General features: G+C 43.3%; 1 protein-coding gene across 1 annotated transcript; it reads right to left on the bottom strand.

Moving 5' to 3' along the window:
• Window positions 1-21,239: 21,239 nt before the first annotated feature.
• On the bottom strand, window positions 21,240-22,248 carry LOC123429682 (fasciclin-like arabinogalactan protein 2). Its single transcript, XM_045113695.1, has one exon. It carries the CDS (start codon window positions 22,246-22,248, stop codon window positions 21,502-21,504), a length of 747 nt encoding a protein of 248 aa, XP_044969630.1. The 3' UTR covers window positions 21,240-21,501.
• Between the last annotated feature and the right edge of the window lie 3,052 nt (window positions 22,249-25,300).

A 25,300-nucleotide genomic window follows, 5' to 3' on the forward strand; every position in this document is an offset into this window, starting at 1 on the left:
GCAAAAACAAGAGGGAAAATGGTAGAACAATATGGTAAATTACTGACACAAGATATGGGAGGGATGACTGATTTTCAGAAAGCTGAGCATGCGATTGCACTTAAATTGTTGCGGGAGGAGTTATTTCCAAATGCTCGTCAATAAGTTTTGAAGGTATGATTTCATATTCCTATGAGGCTTTGTTGTATCATGGCAGGTTATAAAATGTTGCAGCGTACAATTATTTAATATGATAATTGTTTAACCTCAAAGTTTTTTGTATGCAGGAACTTTGTTCCTGTTTCATGAATAAAGAGAGAAGAATAAACAATGTGCTACTACTGTTGTTTCAAGAGTGCAGAAGAAATGATGCATGAGTAGTTATTTATATATGTCAGCTTCTTGCATGAGTAGTTCCAATAATTGTATTTCAAATCCGAACTTAGTATTCATTAATATGCAATTATTACAGTACTAGTAGTCGTATTGGTCTCAGACTCTGCATCCGTGTATACGAAGGACTTGTAGTCCGTTTCTACATGGACTCTGGTAGATTCGATTAGTACTATATATATGAGGATAGATCCTACGCCCTGAACAATCTCTCTGTACCAATTGTTTCTTCGCAATTTGTGCACGTGCTATGTCCCAATCTAGCTCTAGTTCGTCAGGTGATCACGATGCCATGGATGAAGACATTGCCGACCTAGTCGAGGTCTACACAATGGAAGACTTCATGGCCGAGCAAGAAATTCTAGACGTACTTACTCAGCACATTGGAGACAAGTTGAAGGCCATGCTTGAACAAAGTGTTGACTCGTTTCATCGCCGAAGTGGTCCTAGGAGGTTCATACCTAGGAATCATGCAGAGGGACACAACCGACTCGTTGCTAATTATTTCTCTGAAAATCCCCTATACACTGAGCAGATGTTCCGTAGAAGATTTCGGATGAGAAAACCCCTTTTCCTACGAATTGTAAGTGCTCTTGGTGGTTGGTCCTCGTATTTTACTAACAGGATAGATGCTACTAATCATGAAGGGCTCTCGCCACTCCAGAAGTGCATAGCGGCTATTCATATGCTTGCCTATGGGACCTCGGCTGACCATCTTGATGAGGTGCTAAGTATTGGCGCAAGCACATCATTAGAGTGTTTGGGTTATTTTGCGAAAGGCGTGATTGCTAAGTTTGGTGAAGAGTATTTGCGGCCTCCTTCAGTAGACGAACTTGAACGTTTACTGCAAATTGGCAAGTCGCGTGGCTTTCTAGGCATGATAGGAAGCATAGATTGTATGCATTGGCAGTGGGAGAATTGTCCAGTTGCATGGAGGGGTCAATTTACTCGTGGTGATCATGGTGTCCCAACTATGATACTTGGAGCGGTTGCTTCACATGACCTTCGGATATGGCATGCTTATTTTGATGTCGCTGGGTCCAACAACGACATCAATGTTCTGAATCGGTCGACATTGTTCACCAATACTTTGAAAGGAGAAACTCCTAGGGTGCAATTTAATGTCAATGGGGGACAATATAACTCAAGTTACTATCTCGCTGATGGAATATATCCAGAATGGGCTGTCTTCGTAAAGACAATACCACTTCCTCAAAGTGAAAATGATAAATTATTTGCAAAGCGTCAAGAAGGAGCGAGGAAGGATGTGGAGAGGGCTTTTGGGGCATTGCAAGCTCGCTTCAATATTGTTCGTCGTCCGGCACGACTGTGGAAACGGAAAGCCATCGGGGATATCATGAGAGCTTGCGTCATACTTCACAATATGATAGTTGAGGATGAACGAGAAACCTTTCACGTTCCACTCGACTTGAATAATGACGCGGGGTCATCATTTGCTCTACCACGTGAAGTCATCGTCGGTCCACACGTCGCGTTCACAGACTACCTACAGAGAAGTTCCGCTATTCGAGACCGTCAAACGCATCTCCAGCTGAAGGATGATCTAGTCAACAATATTTGGCAATGTTTTGGCAGTGAATAATGTTTACGATTACTTGAAATACATTTGTATGATGCAATTTGTTTAATTATAATTACCTATTTGAACTATAATTTTTTTCGTATAGCTTACATCAAACCATTAATTATATTTGACAATGCGGCAAGCTTTATTTTGTTATGCATGTCCAACACATTTGTGCAACCGCCAATGCAAATTTCCTTCATGCAATTCAATTTTACTCACATAATTAGCGGATGTATAAAGCTGACACAAAAGAGTCTACAAATATGTTGCTACAACAGATCATCATATTTTTAGTCACTTGAGATAAAGCTAGGAGATATAACCATTGTATATCACGTTTTTCTTGTCTTATCTTACCTACGTGGCAGACTTAAGATAAGACTATCTTATCAACCATTGTACATACCCTCAGACTACTAGTCCATCCTTAGATTGATGCAACCTGGACAGTGTGATTGAAGAGGTGGGCCTAGGTAATAAGTTTGCATGTTGCACTAATTGTGATTTGTTTTCCGTCAACTGCTCCCTTAATCAGGCTAGACCTACATCACTTTAGGAGTAATCTTCTCACAGCTTCATCTGTATGTGTTTTGAAATGGGTGCTGTTGGCCAGTTTTTTGTAACTGGGAAGCACATGCTATGATATATGGAAGCACGTTCTAGTACTTGAAAAATTCATTTTGCTTGTACATCCTAGCGAATTTGATTCCATATCAATAGGAGATTGTTTCAATATGGTGAGATTTGTGTCCAGAACGACCTTGTTTTAGAATACGGGAAATTTTTCGTCGAATGACCATACAACTATCACCAATGCAACAATAAAATGCTTCCAAAAACACAAATATATGATTCCATCAAACACCCTTTTTACCATCGTTATTACTGGCGGTTTCGACGTAATTATATTAGGACTCTGCTTCAAAAGAATTCGGTATTTTGTGTCCAAAGGAATGGGAATTTTCTTCCTAAATATTTGGTATTTGTGCCCAACGAAATGGGAATTTGCTTCCTAAAAGATTGGTATTTGCGTGCGACAAAATGGGAATTTGCTTCCCAAGAATTTTAAACTTGCATCTAAAAAAATGAGGATTTTCTCTATATACGATAGAAATAATTCATGTGACCAGATTTTGCATCGTGTAGGCATGATGCAGACGTCATGCTTCCACAAATATATATTCTCTTATAAATCACCATGAAACAATTTTCATATATCTGAGATTTGCTTCCATACAAACATATATCAGTTTCAATAAAAAAAGGAAAAAAATGTATAATTTAAACATGGGACATGTTTCCACGATGGTGAACATTTATCTCAGCTAATCGGAGAATTGGCTTCCATGGTGGTCATGAAGGACTGCACCATCTACGGCCGGCAGTGGCACGATCTCAACCATAAGTGTGCAGACGGACACTGGCACCGTGGCCGTGTTGCACCTTAGTAACTTTTTTTGTGCTTGCTGCAATCCAAGACATAATCATGCGATGTAGTTAACAATATTAGATGAACAAAACCTTGAGCGATGGAGAAGAAGTCTATCGTGCTTAAAATAGTGAAAATGCCCCAATGCAAAAAAGAACAATACAAACTATGGTTCCTCCATTCGTTCATGATAGATTAATGATACGTGCAATCCAGTTTCAAATTAGTGCATCAAACCGGTACTCACATGTGCTTCACCCTTGTCGCCTACCTGCACATGCAATGCTGAGATGCAACTTCACCCGGTAAACCACCCTCCTGTGCCCTGCATGGCGTAAGAGCTTATCCCAGCTAGCCTCGTTTCCATCCTGAGACGGCCCTCGGGCGAGGTGGATCAGAGGCCAAAACTGCAGGTGGAATAGGGCCCAATCCTGGCAGAGTTAAGGCCGACGACGGGGGAGGTTACAAGCTCCTCGGTGAGGAGGTGGCGGGTCAGTCCCTGCGCAGCCGTCAGACAAGATGGCGCAACGACGATGTGGAACGGAGGCCTCGGATGTGTGGGTCAAAAAACTCGTGTTGGGAGATAGAGGAGAAGCGTCGACTGGTATGACGATCTCGGCGTGCATGGAATGGACAGGAGAGATGAAGAAAGTTAATTCACGGAGAGATTATAGGGTGTGGGTCAATAAATCTGATGGTTAATATGAGGCTTGATTTAAGGGCATCTTCCAGCCGAGTGAGATTAAATACACATCAACGTTTCCTGATGAGTATGACGAATGATTCTCACCAGACTTATGTAGGGAAGTGTTTCCCCAAGAAATTAGGATGCATTTTAGAAGGCAGACACAAGAAGCATCTAACTTTAAATTTACAAGCCTCAATAAATAGTCAAATAAAGTTGGTTGTGTGAATCGCAATGATGCCGAAAATCAGGAGTTATCCTTCATTCCATATTACGGAAGATAAAGCCGCAAACATCCTTTATGTGATGTGATAGGTCGGGTTTGTGCCCCCTTGTAACTGGGCTAAATTGCCATAAAGAAAGTGAGGATATTAGTTAAACCCCAAACATTTTTTAGTTCCTTACATTTATTAAATTCATTTACATAATTTTTTTAGTTGCATTCCAAAAATAGTTTAGATGCATCATTTCTGTATCGACAAATTAAATTGCATTTACATAAATGGTTTTCAGTTGCTTCCTACAACTATTCCACAATTTCGCGCACAATACACATTAATTTTAGATTGTAATGAATTTGCTTGGGATTCAAAGGCAAGTGTTAACCCGAAATGTAATGCATTCCATATTCATTGGGAAATAATTTATCAGGGAGAAAACATAAAACACAAGGGAAAACAAAAGTGAACCTCCTATTCTAAACATCCTAGCGAGCACCTAAACATTTCAGCCATGAAGCCCATGGACACTCACACAATAGGGAGAAAATGTGCATACACCAATGACTGAGATCAAAAAAATGTGGCCACGAGTTGAGCATGTGCCTCGATACAAGCGAAGTCAAAGAGCACACGTGCAAATCATCTCGACATCACAAATTTGTCATAGATCTTGCACCAAGCAAGCAAAAGCACGAACGTGAGCAGAACTATGAAAATAGTTTTAAGATGAATGAGAGCTTGCTAGACGAGCGCGTTGGGATGGCAGGGACGAGCGCTCCAGGGTACCACGTCAGCCAGTTATGTCGGATTCGTGTCTGAGCCGCCGCCTAGCCACTTCTTCGAGTTGGAGCACAACATGGCACCTTCTCACGACGCACCTATGCTAGGTCTGTATGGGCCGAACTAAGGGCCCGTCAAGACACCACACGAAGGACGTTGGGAGCATCAAGACTTGCCCGTATGAAGAATGGAAACATTTGAAGACCCGACGTGCACCCCAAGGATGGCTCTATATTCGACATATTTGCAACTGACCTAAAGATGTAACCTAGTTTCTGTGAGTACCTATATAAGCCCAGGGGTTTAGTCCGTATAGAGACAACCTATTCACCATAGGGTTTAGAGTTTGCACAATGATCTCGAGGTAGATCATCAACCTCTACTCGTTACCTCATCATCAATACAATCAAAACATGACGTAGGGTTTTACCTCTTCAAGAAGGCCCAAACCTCGATAAACATTGTCTCCCTCCTCTTAATGTTACCATTGGATAGATCCACAACTTGGGATCCCCTATCCGAGATCCGTCGATTTTAGCACCGACATGCATGAGGTCGGTTTTGGGTGATGGGTGGTTGATGTAGAGCAGAGATGACAGAGAGCATGTGCGTCAAGGCGTGGGTAGACCGGAAATGATGCAGGGGAGTTGCCGCGGGTCGAATGGGGATGACACGGTCAGCAAAATATATCAAGGAGGCAAACTCGCACGCAGTGACAACGATTGGGAGGAGAAATGTTACTCCCAATGCGTCTATGCTTTTGGGTGCGGAAGTGGGGGCGACGCTTGCAGCATAAATACTGGGTTGGAACTGCGGTTTTGTGGTTAGTCTAAAAAACCAATTTGAGAATAATTTAAGAACGGATTAGATAGCTTAACTACAAAATATTATTTGAGAGTCATAGATTTCTTGAGAAAAGCAATTCTCCTGTACTGAAGATTCGCACATGCATGCAAACTAGTCTTCCATGTTTAATTTGATTGGTCCCACATATGCATGCCTATCCTCCGTGATTAATTTATGGGGCCCATGCATCTGTCCTATGTCTTTTCATTTCACCTTCTTATATATTTGAATTATTATTTAATTTATGTTTCGTTTGCATGTTTGTGTTCCTTGCGACAAGGACTTTCGAACAAGACTTCTCTCAAATACATTTTGACAACTTATAGAATTTTGTCAGATTTTGAATATTAAAACTTAATACTTGTAATATTAAGCTCTTACTAAGTTTCATTTCTTTTTTGGTTAGGGTTAAGATTTAAGGACTTAGGGTTTTAAGTCCCGACATTTAAAACTTGGTGAATTTATAATTCATCATATCAAGTTTCCATAGATGAAAATAAAATTTTAAAGCTTGATAAGATGTATTCAAGAGTGGTCTTGTTTGAAAGCTCTCGTTGCAAGGGACACAAGTATGCAGACAAAACATAAATTGCACTTTTGGCTCAAAAGATACAATAAAATTCAAATTTGAAGAAGCTACAAAAAAATATAAGATATCTAGTAAGTGCAGCATGTATTTTACGTCAAAACATGGAGAGGCCCATCCAAAATAATCAATGGACTACAATGCACGACCCTACATTTTGGGCTATATGATACCCCTTGTACCTCTTCACTTTTAACTTCTCGAAATAAAAACTCCTCACTTCTAAAAGATTTTTGTTTTTTATGAGTGAAATGTCATTGTGCGATTTATTAAAAGTACATGATTGTGTTGAGAACCAAGATAATATATGGTTGGTGTAAGAATCGAGGAAGCGCATGGTTGCTTGACAAACGGATAACCTAATTAATAGCTAGTCTATTCTTAACCATTTTCATTCTGGAAATGAAATAGAGGCCACGCCCCTATTTTTGATCGAATATTTTTTCTTAAACAAACCCGTACTGTGAATGAAAGTTGCTTATTGGTGAGGTTTAGTTTCGAACTTGGACAATTATATTAATTAGAAGAAATAGTCAGTTTTGAAATAATGCATATATCCTTGGGAAGCATTGGTACAATCACTATATATGCATTCGAGGCAGAAAGTTGAGGAAACGAAGAAAAGGCAAGCATTGCTTAGCTACTGCTTCATACAAGGATCAGACCACTCACACACTACTGCAGAGAGTAATTCCTACCATCTTGAGGAGTATCTAGGGCTGAGGCTGCTGCAGAGGCGCCTCATCCTGGCTCAACCGGGAGCAGAGGAGGCAGAGCAGCCCGACGGCCGACGCCACAGCGAGAGCCCCGGCGGCACATGCCGTCCCGTAGGCGGCGAGCAGATGAGCGCGGAGTAGGCCATTCTGCAGTAGATAAACGCAAGCAGCCACTCAGACACGACCAGGATAACCAGGCAACACATGTCGCCCGGCTGCGGCGGCTGCTGCTGCTCGAGCTCATAATCCAGCCAGCTCGACTCGACCAGCAATAGTACCGCGCCGATGAAGATGTTGAGAAATATAAGCACGCTAAACCTAAAAAAATCGATTAATTTGTCGTGCAACGTGACAATGGAACCACATCAATCATCTCTACTATTAAAGGGGATGTGCCGTCGTGATGGTTCAACCATCTCGTGATGGTTCCACCGTCAACCCTCCGCTCGTTCACAGGAAAAATCGGATCTGGTCGACTCCATCCCACCCCGTCGCACGAAAAAAAGGGAAAACAACATCGCATGTACGCACGTCCCACCTCCGACCTCCCCCTTCTTCCTAATCCCCCGTTCCCGATCTCGTTCGATCCCCACCTCCCCCTTCGTACGGCAACCAACAGCGCCGCCAATGGACCGCCCCGGCGCGCACCCCTCATTTCCTTGCGCCGCTGCCGTCCGACTTCCCATGAGTCGCTGCCTCACACGCAGATCCGGTCGCCGTCTCACGTCTAGATCCGACCGTCGTCGAGCCTGGTTCCATTCATCTACCTCCATGGGAGGCGATGTGAAGCGGCTAGGGGATCAGTGTCCCGGCTAAGGGACCAGACCCTCCGTCCCTGCTCGGCGCGCGCGCAACTAGCAAGGTCAGCTCTTAGCTTCCCCTGATTGGTTCCCTCCCAACTCTTATAATTGTCTCTAGATGTGTAACTTTCTAATCCCGACCAGATTCATCGTGACCATCTCCCTGTTGGACGACGCATCTGCTCGATGCAGAACGACGGTGGCGGGATGTAGCGGACGCGGGATAAGGAGGGATCCGGCACGGCGGCGCGAAGTCCTTGCACGTGGAGGCCGGCCTCCGGCTGGCTGGGAGAGCTCCAAGGTCATGGAGGGGGTTCGATTTTTCTGGTAGAAAAGAGAAACAAAGGGGGATACAGGGAGGAGGAGAGGTAGGACGAGAAGGAGAAGACGGATAGGGCAGAAGGAAATGGTGTGGCAGGGGAGCAACGGTGCAAGGGCACTGGTCTCACGCGTGAGGAGCGCCTCTCCTCGAGAGGATCGTCGGGGAGCGAGTGAACTCAAATCCACTTCAGAGCAAGGTACTGTTGTAGACCTCCTTCCAACCCGTGATGACTCCTAAACGTTACCAAGTTACCCATATAAGCTACAGAGGGTAGTTTTGACACTTATGCAAAATCTTGTGTAAAAATTCCTGCACCACCAATATGTTATACTATTAGTTGTTGTACAACTAACATTGTACAACTAACATTTTATAGTGGCCTAAAATCATCTTAAATTTCCATCGACTGAAATGTACTCATGTGTTTTGGGTGCCCCTACAACTACTAATTTAAAGGGATTCAAACATCCCACTTCTGAGCATAAGCATGATAAAGTGCAGCAACTGACTTGGCTTATTGCTTTGAAAATTGCAACCGGTGCTCTCTCTCCTTCTTGTTTTTGTGATCGCTGGTGCTGTTACTGCCTCTAGAAGCTGCAATCTAGAGCCTTCTATAAGAATATCATCATGGAGTAGATTAAAAAGTTGAAGCGACGAGATAACAATACTGATTGGTTGGTATTAACTTTATAAAATAAATTGATTATTTTCTCTAACATATATTGTTGCTAATGGAGTTCCCGTACTGATCGATGTGTGTGTGTGTGTGGTTCTGTTGCGTGCGCAGGAAGTTCTCGTCGACCCCGCCCGTGACGAGAGCCTCATCTTCGAGCTGCTCGACCTCAAGGGCGAGGTGGAGGACGGCAGCAGCGCGCTCTGGTTCTCGCGCGACGTCCCCAACGAGCAAGATGTGGGGGATAACTTGGTAATGTCAGCAGCATCCTGACTTCACTCTGTCAAGTGTCAATAACTTGGCCTCATTGCCATTAAAAAACACTTCTCCATGCTTGGCTTTCTGTCCCAAACAACAACCACATTCTTCTTTTGATAATAAAATTAATACCAACCAATGGTGCTTCCTTTTGATAACAACCGTTGTTTCTCCTAGGGTCAAAATGAGGTATGAGTCGATGCTTAACTTTTGTTATTTCTAGCATAAGGGGCAGCTGGGACATGGGGACATTCTTGTGTAGCGTGCCGACTGTTGTTTCTAAACTATCAAAGTAAGAGAATCAATTGCATTGCCATCATTTTAATTTCTGAACAGGTGTGTATGGTATTGTCGTATTGCTGAATCCATAAATATATGAGCATACAGAACTTATATTATTCAAGATGATGGGTGTAGCTCTGACAGTTCTATGGGAATTGAACCATATGGAAAGCTGATTTTCACTCTAGGTTCTAACTCTGCTGTTATTTTTGTGTTGCCATGACTCAGTGTTGTTCTATATTTGGTGCATGTACTAAGGTGCCACCAGTCCCTGCCTTTCTTACTATACCAACCATCGTGTTGACTTTATTGTCTAGCTGTCATCATTTTTTATTTGATGCTCATATTTTAGTCATTTTGTATTTTCAAGATCACTCCTTGATACTAAGAGAGCAAAGAGATGATTTTAAGGATACATTTTCAAAGGAGAACGTTGAAAAATAAATAAATATAAGGAGCTTGCAACCATGATGGAATGGTACAGCGGCATTGATAAGTTTAGTGCATTGTTTCTGACAGAAAGTAATGCATATGCTACTAGGAATATGACTGAATCACTAAATGTTGTTACTTTGTTTTTGCATCTAGAATCTTTGCATGGTAGCCCGCTTACCACCCAGTTAGTGAACTCCTGAAGAAAGAAGGTTGAGAGAGATGGCAATGTTACATATATATGTCTTGTTTCTGAAGAAAAAAAAATCAATTTTCATGCTGCATCAGAAGTATTGCTATGCTAGAAGTACTTTATTGCTTCTTGAGTGCAAATGGAAGTGGTGTACTATAGAAGATGAAGAATAAGCTTGTGGAAAAGTTGGATGATCTCAGTTTAAGACTTTCTCTGGATAGAAGAATGAGGGTATAATTTGTTGACTTTATTGATTTTGTGCCATCATGCAAGTTCTGATTGTTCCTCACAGTATAAGGTCAACTATTTTTGCTACTCGCAGCTACATGTTCTTTTGAACATTTTTGTGTGGCAGCGTTTGAGTTTATGATATTTAACCTTTGTTTTCTTTTTGATGATATAGTGGATTGTTTAATCTTTGATATGTGGACTTCCAAATGTAGGTTCCTGATGAAGAAACAAAGTTAGCGGAAGAATCAAAGCGGGACAAGATAGAATTGCTTACCTAGAGGAAATTGGACGGTTCTTTGAGATATATAACTATGTTATGCAGTAACGAGATTTCGAAAGCACAATAAGAGAAAGAGAACTCAAATCTAAGGTGTGAAGGTGTCTCTCTTTTATACATTTATCATAAATATGTTTGGTCTGCCGTTCAATTTCAGTTTGCTTCTTAGGTTTTCTTTTCTTTCATTCAGCTTTCCAGCTAGAGCGTACAATTTTCTCATGTCAGATTTGTTTACTAACTGGTGTACTTCTTGCATGTGATCAATTTCATTTTTTTTCTATAATAAGGTTCCTTCAAAGGCATATTCATGGAACTTGGATGATCTCAGTTTAAGACTTTCTCTGAATAGAAGAATGAGGGTATACTTTGTTGACTTTATTGATTTTGTGCCATCATGCAAGTTCTGATTATTCCTCACAGTATAAGGTCAACTATTTTTGCTACTCGCAACTACATGTTCTTTTGAACATTTCTGTGTGGCAGTGTTTGAGTTTATGATATTTAACCTTTGTTTTCTTTTTGATGATATAGTGGATTGTTTAATCTTTGATATGTGGACTTCCAAATGTAGGTTCCTGATGAAGAAACAAAGTTAGCGGAAGAATCAAAGCGGGACAAGATAGAATTGCTTACCTAGAGGCAATTGGACGGTTCTTTGAGATATATAACTGTGTTATGCAGTAACGAGATTTCGAAAGCACAATAACAGAAAGAGAACTCAAATCTAAGGTGTGAAGGTGTCTCTCTTTTATACATTTATTCATAAATATGTTTGTTCTGCCGTTCACTTTCAGTTTGCTTCTTATAAAACTGGGATAAATCTTCTTAAAGGATGTAAGAAGAACCAAAATATCAGTCTTTGTGTTGTAGTATTCAAGTCTATTGGATTAGAGAAAGTTAGAAAACTATCACATGATTTTGAATGCACTGTTCAATAGACGTAACACGATTAGGTACTTATGTTTGTTAATATAACCCATCCTACCATTTTATTGACTATAATCATTAATTATGATTCATTTCAATCATGTTTATACGCATGAAGCTTGCGCCGATAAAAGTCATATGTCTGCTAATGGAGCACTTGCAGGTTCAAGTTTGTTTAAGATCACTGTGGACTCACATTTGAAGGGTATAAACCTTTTTATTTGAAGTTTCCCTTGAAGACATTGATAATTACGCTTAAGCAACGGCAGATAGATCTCAAAGTTTGACGTCACAGTTATGTTTTCCTTACTTATAGATGATGCCTGTAGTTGTTGTTAAGCTTCGGTTATGCTTTCTATTACCATCAGAATAAGATGAGCTTGCTGCTCAACCGGTTGATTGGTGCTCTCATTGATGAATTTTAACAGGTCTCTACCAAGGAGGTGTATGGAAGGTTCGAGTAGAACTGCTCAATGCGTATCCTTACGGGTCCCTGCCGATTGGTTTCGTTAATAAGATATATCACCCGAATGTCGATGAACTGTGAGTATTCTCGAATTCAGTATTTGTGCTCAGTTGCTCAGACCCACGATAACAATTTTCTATATCCTAAAATGCCTGTGGATGAATGCAAATTGTAGGTATGGCTCCTTCTGCTTGGACGTCATTAACCAGACATGGAGCCCAATGTTTGGTAACAACAATCTCTCTATTTCATTGTTTCTTTAGATGGCCGGGCTGATTAGCTTCCTTACATTCTCTGTATAAACAGAGAGCTCTATGGTTGTTGTTATGACAATCTTCTAACCTTACAACTATATAATATGTTTATACAGATCTTGTCAATGTGTTTGAAGTCTTCCTCCCGCAACTTTTATTATATCCAAATCCTTCTCATCCATTGAACGGAGAAGCTGCTGCATTCTTGATGCGTGATCGCCCTCCTTATGAGAAAAAAGTGAAAGGTGATTATATTTATTTAACACACATCTATAGTCAATTTTTTATCCATTGGATTATCATTAAGCTCCTTTGCAAAATGAAAATAAATAGAGGTACTTAATTATTTGTAGTATATAGTTTAGATTGATGATGTCAAATTGTCTGCCATAAGAAATTAAAAGGAGAAGGTAAAAGATGAAATTCACTTATGGATTTTGTTAATAGTTTCGATCCATATTGTTCAACATGGGTTCGACTATGAGGAGTACGTTACTAGCGCCGAAACGGACGGGGATGAGGCCGACGTTCGGGGGTTTGATAACGTTGGCCATAGCGATCTGCCTCCTGGCCTCATGGAGGCGGTGAGGTCGTTTGTCCCCTCTTCATCATCGTGCTCCTCCTGCTTTCCGTGGCCCCATCGTGGTGACCTTCATAAAATATAAGTTTCAGTTCTAGCTTGTTGTACTGATCATGGCTTTGTTGTGGAAGAGTTCCTGCAGGCAGTGTTTGCAAACACATCCACTCACGACCTCTCCCATGTCGCAACTGCAGTTTAGTAATTATTCTGGTACATCCATTTGGTACCTTTTGTATATAAAGCAATGCCTTTTTTGTTTGTGTAGATATCAAGTTCATCATGCACTAATTCATTATTCATACAAATTTGGTGTAACTAGCTTTCTGAAGTTTTGTCTAGCTCTCCTGATCCCAACCAATTAGTTTAGGCTATGACTAATTTGTGGACCCTTTCATGGATAAACAGCTAGAGCTGTAGTTTGGGGAGTTGTTCTAAAATAACTTTAGAATTCTATCATAAAGTTTTAGCTAAAGCTCGTGGGTTTTTGAACATCAACTTTTGTTTCCTTCATTGAGTTCCGTCTATTTCAAGATGCTGCTTGGAAAAAAAGAGAAGAAAAGCAAAGGAAAAGCTCTTCCAACAATCATGGATATGAAAATGAGAGAAATATAAATATATCTTTGTCGTATATGTTAGCTTTGCAAAGGCCTTCATTGTAAGATAAGCACATATTATGTGCTCCTTTTTATTTAATTTTACATAAGCAACACTTCCATTTCATGCAGACAAGTTGTTTAATAAATTTTCTAGAAACAAAAAGTTCATGTTTTCCATACCCAGGTTCAGCATATAGCTATTACTATTGTGAATTTTATTACAATCAAGCATGCACATATATGTATGACATCACGAAGAATTCAAAAGAATAGACTTTCTATAGAAAGTGGAAATACCCATGATGACATCTTATGTTCTCGTATGCTCTGAGACACTCTACATCTGCCCACATATATTAAACTCTTTCACCGAGCATGTGATGATGTATTTTTTTTCACTTGATCAATGCATTTGCCTGAAGTGCCCAATAAATAGATAAGACCGAAATGAAACAGGGTTACTCCAGAAAGTTAGTTTCCATCTTCGTTGGTAATCACTGTTTGCTCAATCTTGCTAACAGAATGCTATATCCTTTAGCAACATACCTCTGCATCTTGCATAACTGCAATATTTTTGTGATATAAGTGACATGCGTGTGAACAACTTATTTGCGGTCCCTTTGGACTTGCAGTTATGGCTATGGTCCTTTTGGCATGGGAAAGAAGCCAAAAGAATTTAGTAGTTCACAGTTTGCAGGTACAGACTAATCTGCAACCTGCTTTTAATTGAAATGCTCTAGAATGCATTTTGCTTATTTTAATGTGAGTACCACATGCTGCTCTGTTAAAATACTTGATGTCAACATCTCAAAGACACTCTTGGAAAATAGTGTAAGAGACTTCTATTTCTAAACCTTGCTTTTCCTTTAACATTTTTATCAAGCCTTTCCGTAAAACCGTAGTGACTAGATTGTGACAACTACATGTTGATTGATTTGCAGGTTCGCATATCTACTTTTACATCTTTGTGGCACAGGCTGATTGCCGTTGAGGGGGAAGAAAAGGCATACATGGACCAAGAGGAGCCGGCGGCTAGAGGAAAGTAGTGGCCTTGGCGGCGAGCCGTGAGGATGGTGTCATTCGAGTACAAACATGTACTAGGGAAGTGGTCGCTCGGGGACATCACCTACAGGATCAGCCATTATATGTGCCTCTAGGTGATCACTAGATCAAAATATTTTGATCTACTTGAATGGTCGCATTGCCATTTCTGCTTGCTCATCATGAAGTGAGGAAAACATGTGCCGCTTGATATATCTTACATCATGCTTTAGATTTATACTAGATGTTGGTGGATATGATGAGAGTGATATTCTGATATGGACGTCCAAGGAAAAGATATCACCCAAAGCAGTGTTTCTGATCGTCTTAGTGAATATCCCATGTTTCTCCACTCATGCAATAGAAGAACTTGGATCACTAAGGATAAGATGCTCTTGTAGTAAATTTCTCATATGTTCTAGACCAAGAAGATGAATTCTTTTGCGATGTCAACTACGTTTCTACCGACAACTGAAAGCTTGTTGGCCTATCTTACTATTGCAGGTACAATCAAATCTCCGTATTTTTGTTATTGTTGAAAGTTACATAACATCCATGAACAGATGCACTTCCACTAGATTTGTGTTTGGCATTAAAGCTGAACTTTACATTTAAGTGGCATATGTCATGTTAATGATCTGTGTATCCATTCTCACTGAGGCGCGGCAACTTCAACTTCGTATTCTTTATATTGTATAGGTGGATATTTGATCTAAATTGGTTGTCTAAGCTCACAGGAAAATAGAAAAAACAAAAATGATACTATTGTTTTACCGTTCCAGTCTTTGTGTACGTTAATTTTATCTTTTCATGTATTTTGTTTCTTTTTGATGGTCACAGCCAAATCCACATGATCCTTCGCTAACTTTGAGGGTGTCATTTCATCTTTTGTGTACAAAGAAAGATCTAAAACAATTAAGAGGCGATGAAAAAGTTTATGTCCCAATCGGGAAGGTATAATACTATTATGGTGTCGTGCGCAGGGAGGGTGAAAGGAAGAGTCTTGTTGTGTAAAATAGTGAAAGTAGTGTATGAATATTGAAATATCCTAATGATATGTATACAAGTTTGAACAAAAATAAGCTAGTTACACCCATTAGGAGTCACATCAGTTTGAGAATTTTTTGGATACCAAGAAGAAAGTGTAAGGTGGGAGAGAAGGAACCCTTTACTGAGTAAGATGTATGCTTCATTTTCTATGTAATGATATCTGCATTTTAGAATTTTCTTATTATGACGATCTGACAACACACAATAGAATGTACTCTAGAATTGACCACACATTTCTGTGATGATATCAATTATTGTTTTCTTTGCCCATTTCTTGTTTTACGGCTTTCCGAAAGATTAACCCTGTAGCCAGCCTTTTTTATGTGATATTCAGTTCAACAAGGAAAACAAAATGCTAGAGAGGAAGTAAATCTTCTGAACTGAAATCACATATTGCCATGCTCAATGCATATTTCTGAATTAGAATAGTCTTTTGTGTCCATATACTCTTTTTATTTCGTGCCAACGCACGGGTACTTAGCTAGTAGAGATAAAAACACAATGAACAGGTACACACCCACACATGAAGTTGAGGATGTGCGATGTGATGCCAAGGACGACACTACCGGCACCGCAGAGCTGCAGCCATATGAATTTTTCTATAGCTTAATTTTTTGGGTCCCTTAATTCACCGAACCACCAAGCTGCAAGTTGGTCCCTTAATTTTTCGGGTCAAGCTTTGACCATGTACAAGACAAACTAACTACTTATAAATTATATGATACAAAAAACACGTTATTAGTTTTGTATTTAAAAGAGGTTTTTCATAGCATAATTTTCATGCCATATAGTTTGCATTTCATTAGTTAAATTTTTGGGTTAAATTTTAATCAAAGCTGATAGGGGCCTAATAAACCCGGACGAAGGTTTATTGACTGTGTAGTCAATGCAAGTAGTCACCCTGGAGAAAGAAAAGTGCAAGTCCTCTCCGCATGCAGTTTCCTTTACTCGAAGAGCTAAATTCACCGAACTTCACCTTTGTGCAAATAGGAAAGACGTGATCAACGTTTCCATGCGAGTGAGAAGAGAAGTTCGTGTACCATGCACTTTCCACCCAGTTTTCCGTGCATTCACGGTAAATACAGGATTGTCGTATCTTTCTCCTTGACGAAGCGAGGATCTATCATTCGAAATGCACATTGAAAAATTACGATGCTCTTTAAAAGGGAGACACAAAGAGCATCTACCTTTAAATTAATATAAATCCAGTTAAAGGATCGAATAAAATTGATTGCGTGTATCATAATGAAGGCAGACACAAGAAGCATATGCATTTAAATTAGTATAAGCTCCGCTAAAGGATCGAGTAAAGTTGGTTGCGTGTATCACAATGATGTCAAAGCCATGGGTTACCCTTTATTTCACAATGCAGAGGATAAAGCCGCAAACACGCTCCATACGATGTGACTAGTCGGACCTGTGCACCCTTGCAACGAGTCTAAAATGCCATAAACATTGTGAGGATACTAGTTCAATGCCAAACCTTTTAGTTCCTTAAAATTTCAAAACTGCACTTACATAAATTTTTCAATTGCATTTCAAAAATATTTTAGATGCATTATTTCCAAATCTACAACTTGAATTGCATTTATATAAATGTTTCAATTGTTTTCCATAACCATTCCATAATTTCTCACACACTACACATTTATTTCAAATTGTAATGAATATGCTTGGAATTCAAACGCAAGTGTTAACCAGAAATGTCGTGCATTCCACACTCATTGGGAAAGATTTTATCATGAAGAAAACATAAAGCACAAGGGAAACTAAAGGTGAACCTCCTATCCTAAAGATCCTAGCGAGCATAGAAACATTTCAGCCATGAAGCCAATGGACATTGACATTGCACCAATGACTAGATCGAGAAAACACGACCACGAGTTGAACATGCACCTCAATATAGGCTATGTCAAAGAACATATGTGCAAATCATCTCGACATCACAAAATCGTCATTGATCTTGTACCAAACAAGCAAAAGCATGAGCGAGAACGGAGCTACGAAAATAGTTTGAAGATGAATGAGACCTTGTCATTTGAGCGCATCATGATGGCAGGGAGGGACGAGCGTTCCAGGGCAACGCGTGAGCTAGTCGTAGAGGAACTCCCCATAGGGGACGAGAACAAGGGGGGGGGGGGTAACGTGTGTGGTGTCTGATCTGTGTTGGCCGCCGCCTTGCTACTTCTCCATGCTGGTGCCGATGGTGGCACCTATTGGGGAACGTCGCATGGGAAACAAAAAAAATTCTACGATCACCAAGATCAATCTAGGAGATGCACATCTACGAGAGGAGAGATTGTATCTACATACCCTTGTAGATCGATTAGTGGAAGCGTTAAGAAACGTGGTTAATGTAGTCGAACGTCTTCGCGATCCTATCACGACCCGTCCCGCGAACTCCCGATCAAGTGCCGAACGAACGTCACCTCCGCGTTCAGCACACGTACAACTCGATGACGTTTCCGCCTCCTTGATCCAGCAAGCGAGGATGGAGTGGTAGATGAATTCCCCGGCAGCACGACGGCGTGACGGTGATGGTGGTGGTGGTGTCTCGGCAGGGCTTCGCCTAAGCACTACCGAAAAAACTAGAGGAGAAATCGATCTAGGGAGAGAGAGGGGCGCCAAGGGCTTTGTGTGTGCTCTTGGGGCACCCCCTCCTCTCTATATATAGGTGGAGGGGCGTGGGGAACAACCCCTCCAAGGCGCATCCAAGGGGGGAGGAGGTGGAATCCTAGTCCCCTTCCTTCCTTTCCATACAAAGGTGGACTTTCCACCTTTCCCAACTGCATGGGCCTTGAGGGACTTGTGCGCTTGGCCCAATAAGTTCGCGATGCCTCCCCTTATCCCATCCAAACCCTTGGGATGTGGTGAAATCCTTGGTGGACTTACGGACTCCTTCGGAAGTTTCTCGAACCTTCTAGAAGCTTCCAGGTACAATACCGGAAAACCTGAAACTTTTCCGGTAGCCAAAGTATGGCTTCCCATATATAAATATTCACGTCCGGACCATTCTGGAGCTCCTCGTGACGTCCGGGATCTCATTGGGGACTCCAAACAACTTTCAGTTACTACCACACATAACTCAGTAATACCAAATCGTCACCAAACCTTAAGTGTGCAAACCCTACGGGTTCGAGAGCTATGCAGACATGACCGAGACACTCTCCGGCCAATAACCAATAGCGGGACTTGTATGTCCATATTGGCTCCTACATATTCTACAAAGATCTTTATCAGTCGAACCACGATGTCAACGATTCAATCAATCCCGTATACTATTCCCTTTGTCTATCGGTATGTTACTTGCCCGCGATTAGATCGTCGATATCTCTATACCTAGTTCAATCTCGTTATCGGCAAGTCTCTTTACTCATTCTGTGATACAAGATCTCGTGACTAACTCCTTAGTCACATTTCTTGCAAGCTTCTTGTGATGTTGTATTACCGAGTGGGCCCTAAAGATACCTCTCCGTCATACGGAGTGAAAAATCCATGTCTCGATTAATGCCAACCCGATATACACCCTCGGAGATACATGTAGATCACCTTTATAGTCACCCAGTTACTTGTGTTGTTTGATAAACACAAGGCATTTCGCCGGTGTCAGGGGTTGCATGATCTCATGGTCATAGGAACAGATACTTGACATGCAGAAAACAGTAGCAATAAACTGAGGCGATCACATGTTACGTTCATAGTTTGGGTCTTGTCCATCACATCATTATCCTAATGATATCAAATGACAACTCTTGTCTATGGTCACGAAACCTTGACCATCTTTGATCAACGAGCTAGTCCATTAGAGGCTCACTAGGGATAGTGTGTTGTTTATGTATCCACACATTTATTTGAGTTTCCAATCAATACAATTCTAGCATGGATAATAAATGATTATCATGAACAAGGAAATATAACAATAACCAATTTATTATTGCCTCTAGGGCATATTTCCAACAACACCTTCTCGGGATACACCTACGTTAGGCCCGCCTACATCCTCATCTTCCAATACAACGCCATCTTCTCGTTTCACCAAGTCAGACCTCGCTTACACTTGTGCAAGAGAGAGAGAGAGAGAGAGAGAGAGAGAGAGAGAGAGAGAGAGGGAGGGAGGGAGGGAGGGAGGGAGGGAGGGAGGGACGGACGGAGGGAGGGATGGAGAGGGAGAGAGAGTATCACCAATTGGAGGAGGAGGGCCTCCACGTTGTCTTCTAGAGGCAACTCAGGTGGAACCCCAGTTTCGTCGCCGCCAGCCCCCTCACTCCCACCTCCAGGACCTCCCCTCACCGTCGCCGGCAAACTTCGTCGCGCCATGATAGCAGACGGCAGGTGGGTGTAGCCCACGTGCGGCTCTTATCCCACCTCCGACGTTCCACACTTCCATGGCGGGCTCTAGCTCGAGATTCCGTCCTTGCCGGCGGTTCGATCTACGACACCCGCGCCTTCCTTTGTTCGATTTGTGTGGCCCGCCCGACCCCGTGCCTCCCCGACCCATGAGGGGAGCCGGATAGCTTCCTCTGCTTGGTCGTCGCCGGTTTCTGGGAGTTGCGCCCCCGCGCCCCATCCCTTCCCCATCAATTGTCAGATCCGATACGTACGGGTGGGCCCCGTCCACCTTCACCTCGTTGTGCCCCTCGCGCTGGCCGCTATGTCCCCGCAGCCTCACATGTCTTGCACGCGGCGGCCTGTCATCTTTCTGGTTCTTCGGCTCCCGTTGCTCGACTCGTGGTGGGCTACGGTGGTGGTTGGCTGACTTGCTCTGGGTGCGAGGTTGGGGAGGCACGACCAGGGGAAATCTTTAGCGACGATGACACCTGCGGGCACCATTTCCCTTCTTGAAGGCGTTGATTTTGGCCTTGTCTCCCTGCCCCCATGCTGTCAGGTCCTCGGGGAAATGTCGAACCCAGGTTTTCCAGAGTCTGATGGTGGCGATGTTTCTACGCCGTTTTCTCCTTGGGGCATCATCTTGGATTCTCTTTGCTTCAAGTGGACTCGTCTCTTGCTGCTCCATCCCCACATTGGCGTTGACCCCGACAGGCCTTTGTCTTGCGACTTGGATGGAGCTAGCATGAACATCATGGGGTGGACCTCGGCGGCATGCTGCCCTCCGACCTCGACGGTAGTACATCGGGTATTGCGTCCTTCGGTCTCGGTGACGTGTTTCCTTTCGGCTTCGCCGGCGGCACACCGGTGCCGCCGCTCGAACTTTCTACTTCATGTCCGCGGCGACGTAAATGCTGTCCAAATTTGAACCTTGAATGGATCGCGGACGGACGAAAGACGGGTCGACCCAAAGGGATACCGGCTCGGTGTAATCAGACTTTATTTGGCTACACACGGCAGCTGGAGCAATTTCATTTCTAGGCGATGTAATTAAGCTGCGGCACATGCATGAGCCAAGCAGCAAACCAGGGACGTGTTGGTGCAGGGCATTGCTCTGCTGGAAGGAGTGTGACTCCCTGCACATATATACTCCCTCCGTTCCTAAATACAAGACATTTTAAAGATTATACTATAAACTACATACGTATGTACATAGACATATTTTAGAGTATAAATTCACTCATTTTGCTCCGTATGTAGTCTTCTAGTAAAATCTCTAAAAGGTCTTATATTTTAAAACGAAGGGAGTACATTCCAAACTAGTGGCGACTGGCGAGGGGCGACATACATATACGAAGCATTGCACCAACACGATGAGCTAAACATAACGTGTAGGAGTACTACCGAGAGTACCAACACTCCATACACGCACCCATAATTGTACACTAATTAATGACTTTGCGTTAAACCTAAGAAGATAGATTAAACTCTAACACAGCGGCCTTCCTCTTCTTCTTGTTTTGTTCAGTGTATCATGCGCCCTCAGTTGAGGCGGTGACAAGAAATCCGATCAAGCTGTCCGCCATGTTCGCCATGTTGGCCACGGCCACGAGTAGCAGGACTGCAGGGTTACCCAGAGCGGCATGCGGTAGTCCAACCAGCCGAGACCAGCCACCTCGTCGCCCCCATCCAGCACCAGCAGTCGTCGCACGTGGCTCGGCAGCAGCACGGCGTCGATGACGTACACTGCAAATGGGGGCTCATCGGACACCGTCTCGGTCACCCAGGCAGCGCCCTCCCATGACGGCGGCGACGGCCACAGCTGGAACGTGTCCCCGTCGTCGCTGAGGGTGACGGCGATGCCCTTGTTGGTGGCCGCGTCGACGGCTAGCGTGCTCACCGCCACCCAGTCGAACGCATGGATCAGCTTCCTTCCGTAGCATGCCGCCGCGCCGTGGTACAGCAGCACGGCGAGCCGGTCGTCGGGGCCGAGGCTCCGGAACGTTGGCTCGAACTCGGCGAGGGCCTTGTCCTCGGGGCAGAACACCGTGAGACCGCCGCCGTCCACGAGGCGCTCCCGGAAGACCTCGCCCAAGTTCCCCATCTCGGCGACGAGGCGGGCGAAGCGCCCGCAGGCGCCGTCCGCGGAGATGACGTCCATGAACGGCAGCTCCTCCGGCGCGACGGACGCGTTCCCGCGGCCCGAGTCGACGACGCCTCGGAACTCGAGTCGGGGCAGCCCGGCCTCGTCGGCGCCGGCGGCGGCAGCGCCTCCGGATACGACGAGTAGAAGAAGGAGCAGAAACGGAGGGGCCATCGCGCGTGGCACGAGCTAGCTAAGGCCTAAGAGAGCGTGAGGGAGGGGTTGCTGAGGGTGTGTTTGGAAGCAGTTCCTATCCTATGCTAGTTGTTTTTATTTGAGACATGTTGAGTATAAACATGCTCAGTACATGCAACTGCAGTTGTTTGGTAGTAGTGTATGTATTGACGCATGTTGAACTGAGATTGTGTTTGGTAGGCTGCATCAAACGAGACATGTTATGCCAAGACTGTGTTTGGTAGCATGTACGTGAGCTAGGTTGCATGAATATGTTTTTTGACGCCAAGACAATATTGACACAACATATCAACATTTTAGGGAACAATTCTGACAAAAATATTACCATGACGAGAAAATCAACAATTGACATAACACATATAATAACATTAATTTGTAATAGTACACGAGTAGATTCATATTACATAATAACCATAAATTGTAGAGTGTACATGAGTAGATTCATCTCTCTTTTGAGCCCAAGAATTATTGTCATGGATAATATCATTGTGATCTTCATCATTGGGTTCAGGATTCCATGTTTCCTCCGGTGGAAAATATTCATCCTCACCATATTGAAGTACCCAGTTGTGAAGAATTGCACAAGCTAGCACTACTTTTACTTGGGTCTTGTAACCATGGAATGGCTTATTGTAGACAAACTTCCAACGGTTTTTGTACGCGGCAAAAGCCCTTTCAACCGTTGTCCTCAAAGAAGAGTGTCTTAAGTTGAACAACTCTTTAGCATTTTGAGGATGGTTTCCTCGTCCATACTCTTTCAAATGGTACCTCGTGCCACGGTATGGTGGAAGAAAACCCGGCCTCACAGCATACCCCGCATCAACAAGGAAGAATTTTCCTATGAAATGGTAACTATTAGCTATGGGTATAAATATTAATATATTTGGGTAGCATGCTCTAATTTAATACATGTGGGAACTTTCAACCCATCTTCCCTCTCCAATGCATTTGCAAGTATAAGGGCATCATGAGTTGACCCCTCCCACCCAGCAAGTACATATGTAAACTTTAGATCAAAGTCTACCGCCACCATGACATTTTGGGTAGTCCCCTCCTTTCTACCCCTAAAGGCAGCTGAGATGTTTTTTGGGACTCTAGCAAGCACATGAGTCCCATCAATTGCTCCAACACAATCCTAATTAATAAAGACAAATGGTTGTTATTCAAAAGTCTCATCGATTGTTTTTCATTGTTTGAAAGAAGCATTACCTTGAAATAAGGATTGAAGCGGGTGCTTTCTTGTATTTTACGATGGCAATGATTGGATGGAGGCCGAATCATCTCATCTCTCAACTCCCCAATAGCATAAAGCACTGCCTTAAAATACCTACTAATGACTTCGGTAGATCTTCTAAAGATCGGTTGTAGTGTTCTATACCTTTGGTTATGGCCAACTATTAGAAGAAACATGGCAACTTGTTCCTCGATAGAAGTATGCATGCTATCCAACAACAACTTCCTCTGTCTAAATATAGCACACAAACGGAAAAAAGGAGCCTTTCTCATTCTTAATTGATTTGAACAATTTATATCACTAGAATGATAAATGTATCTCAAATTAGATTCTCTAGATATGGCACGATCGGCCATGCTGCCCACGGTTATCCGCGGTGTTTGTTGTCTAGCCCTTCTAAACATGACCATCATGTAAGCATAACACCCAATCACTAGACCGACTCCTCTCACAATTAGCTGCCTTCGTTTTCTTGCCATCTCATCCATCTATTATAATACAAACAAATTCAATCTTAGTAGCAAAATATGCAAAAAACGAAACTGTGCTGGTGAGGGGTGGAGGCGCGAGCGGGCCGGCAAGCCGGCGGCCTCAGCCTGGCGGAGGGGGAGGGGGAGGGGTGGATGGTGGAGGCGACGGTAGGCCGGCGAGCCGGCGGCTTCGGCCTCGCGGAGGGGAGGGTGAAGAGGAGGGTGGCTACCTGTGCTGGGGAGGCGACGGCGGGCCGGCGGGACGGCGGGGAGGGGCCGGCGGGACGGCGGGGAGGGGCCGGTGGCGCGCCCTTCTGGCGGCTAGGTCGGGAGGGGGAGGGGGCCGGCTCCCTTCTCGCGGCTAGGTCGGGAGGAGGAGGAGGAGGGGGCTAGGTCGGGAGGAGGAGGACGAGGGGGAGGGGAGCGCTGCGTGGGTCGTGGGCTCGGGGCAGTGGGTCGAACAGAGCTAAGCTCAACCCAGCTCGCCTCTACGCGGGTGCTCTCCTCAGCCTCGTTCTGGACATTTTTTGCATCAAGTGGACTATGCTCAGGAGAGCCCATACAACCTACCAAACATCTAAAAGTGGGTTGGGGAGGGAACTTTTTAGTCTCATGCACCCTTGTGCATGCTACCAAACACACCCTGAGTGGCTACTAGCAAGCTGATAGTAGCAGTTCAGTAAGAGCGGGGAGTGGCTACTGGCAGGTGGATGTGTATTTAATTATTTATACACGTGGGCGCTGACGGAGGTTATCAGGTAGGTAGATGAACCCCTGCTGCGAGGTAGGAGCTCCATTGGTAGAAGAAAGGGGTAAATGCAAGGAGTAGCAACGCGTTTGAGAGGCGATCATACATGGTAGTATTAAGAAGCATTGGTTAGTTCTAATCTTTGACAGAGGATCATACATCGAAAATACTCCCTCCGTTCCTAAATATAAGTCTTTTAAGCGATTTCACTAAAGGACTACATACAAAGCAAAATGAGTGAATCTACACTTTAAAATATGTCTATATACATTCGTATGTAGTCCTTTAGTGGAATCTCTAAAAAGACTTATATTATGGAACGGAGGGAGTAATTACTAGCACAACACACAGCAAAAAAGAGCTCATTGAATTCAATGTCCCGGAGAGGAGAACAGGCATGCCAAAAAGGGCGTATGCATGCGAGATGAGGAGGGCGTTCCGCAGTTGCCGTGTGCTGTGCTGACGGAGTACATGGCATACTACGTCGAGGTCTCGTCTTGCTCTGCTTTGTGTTCCTTTGGAAGGAACCTCGGATAAACAGATGAATTTAAGTAATCAAATGTTCGTCATAACAACAAA

The sequence above is a fragment of the Hordeum vulgare genome, chromosome 2H, assembly GCF_904849725.1.
Source record: "Hordeum vulgare subsp. vulgare chromosome 2H, MorexV3_pseudomolecules_assembly, whole genome shotgun sequence".
Classification (NCBI taxonomy): domain Eukaryota; kingdom Viridiplantae; phylum Streptophyta; class Magnoliopsida; order Poales; family Poaceae; genus Hordeum; species Hordeum vulgare.

Coding starts and splice junctions, on each gene's coding strand:
- LOC123429682 (XM_045113695.1), bottom strand. CDS start 22,248: ATGGCCCCTCCGTTTCTGCTCCTTCTTCTACTCGTCGTATCCGGAGGC.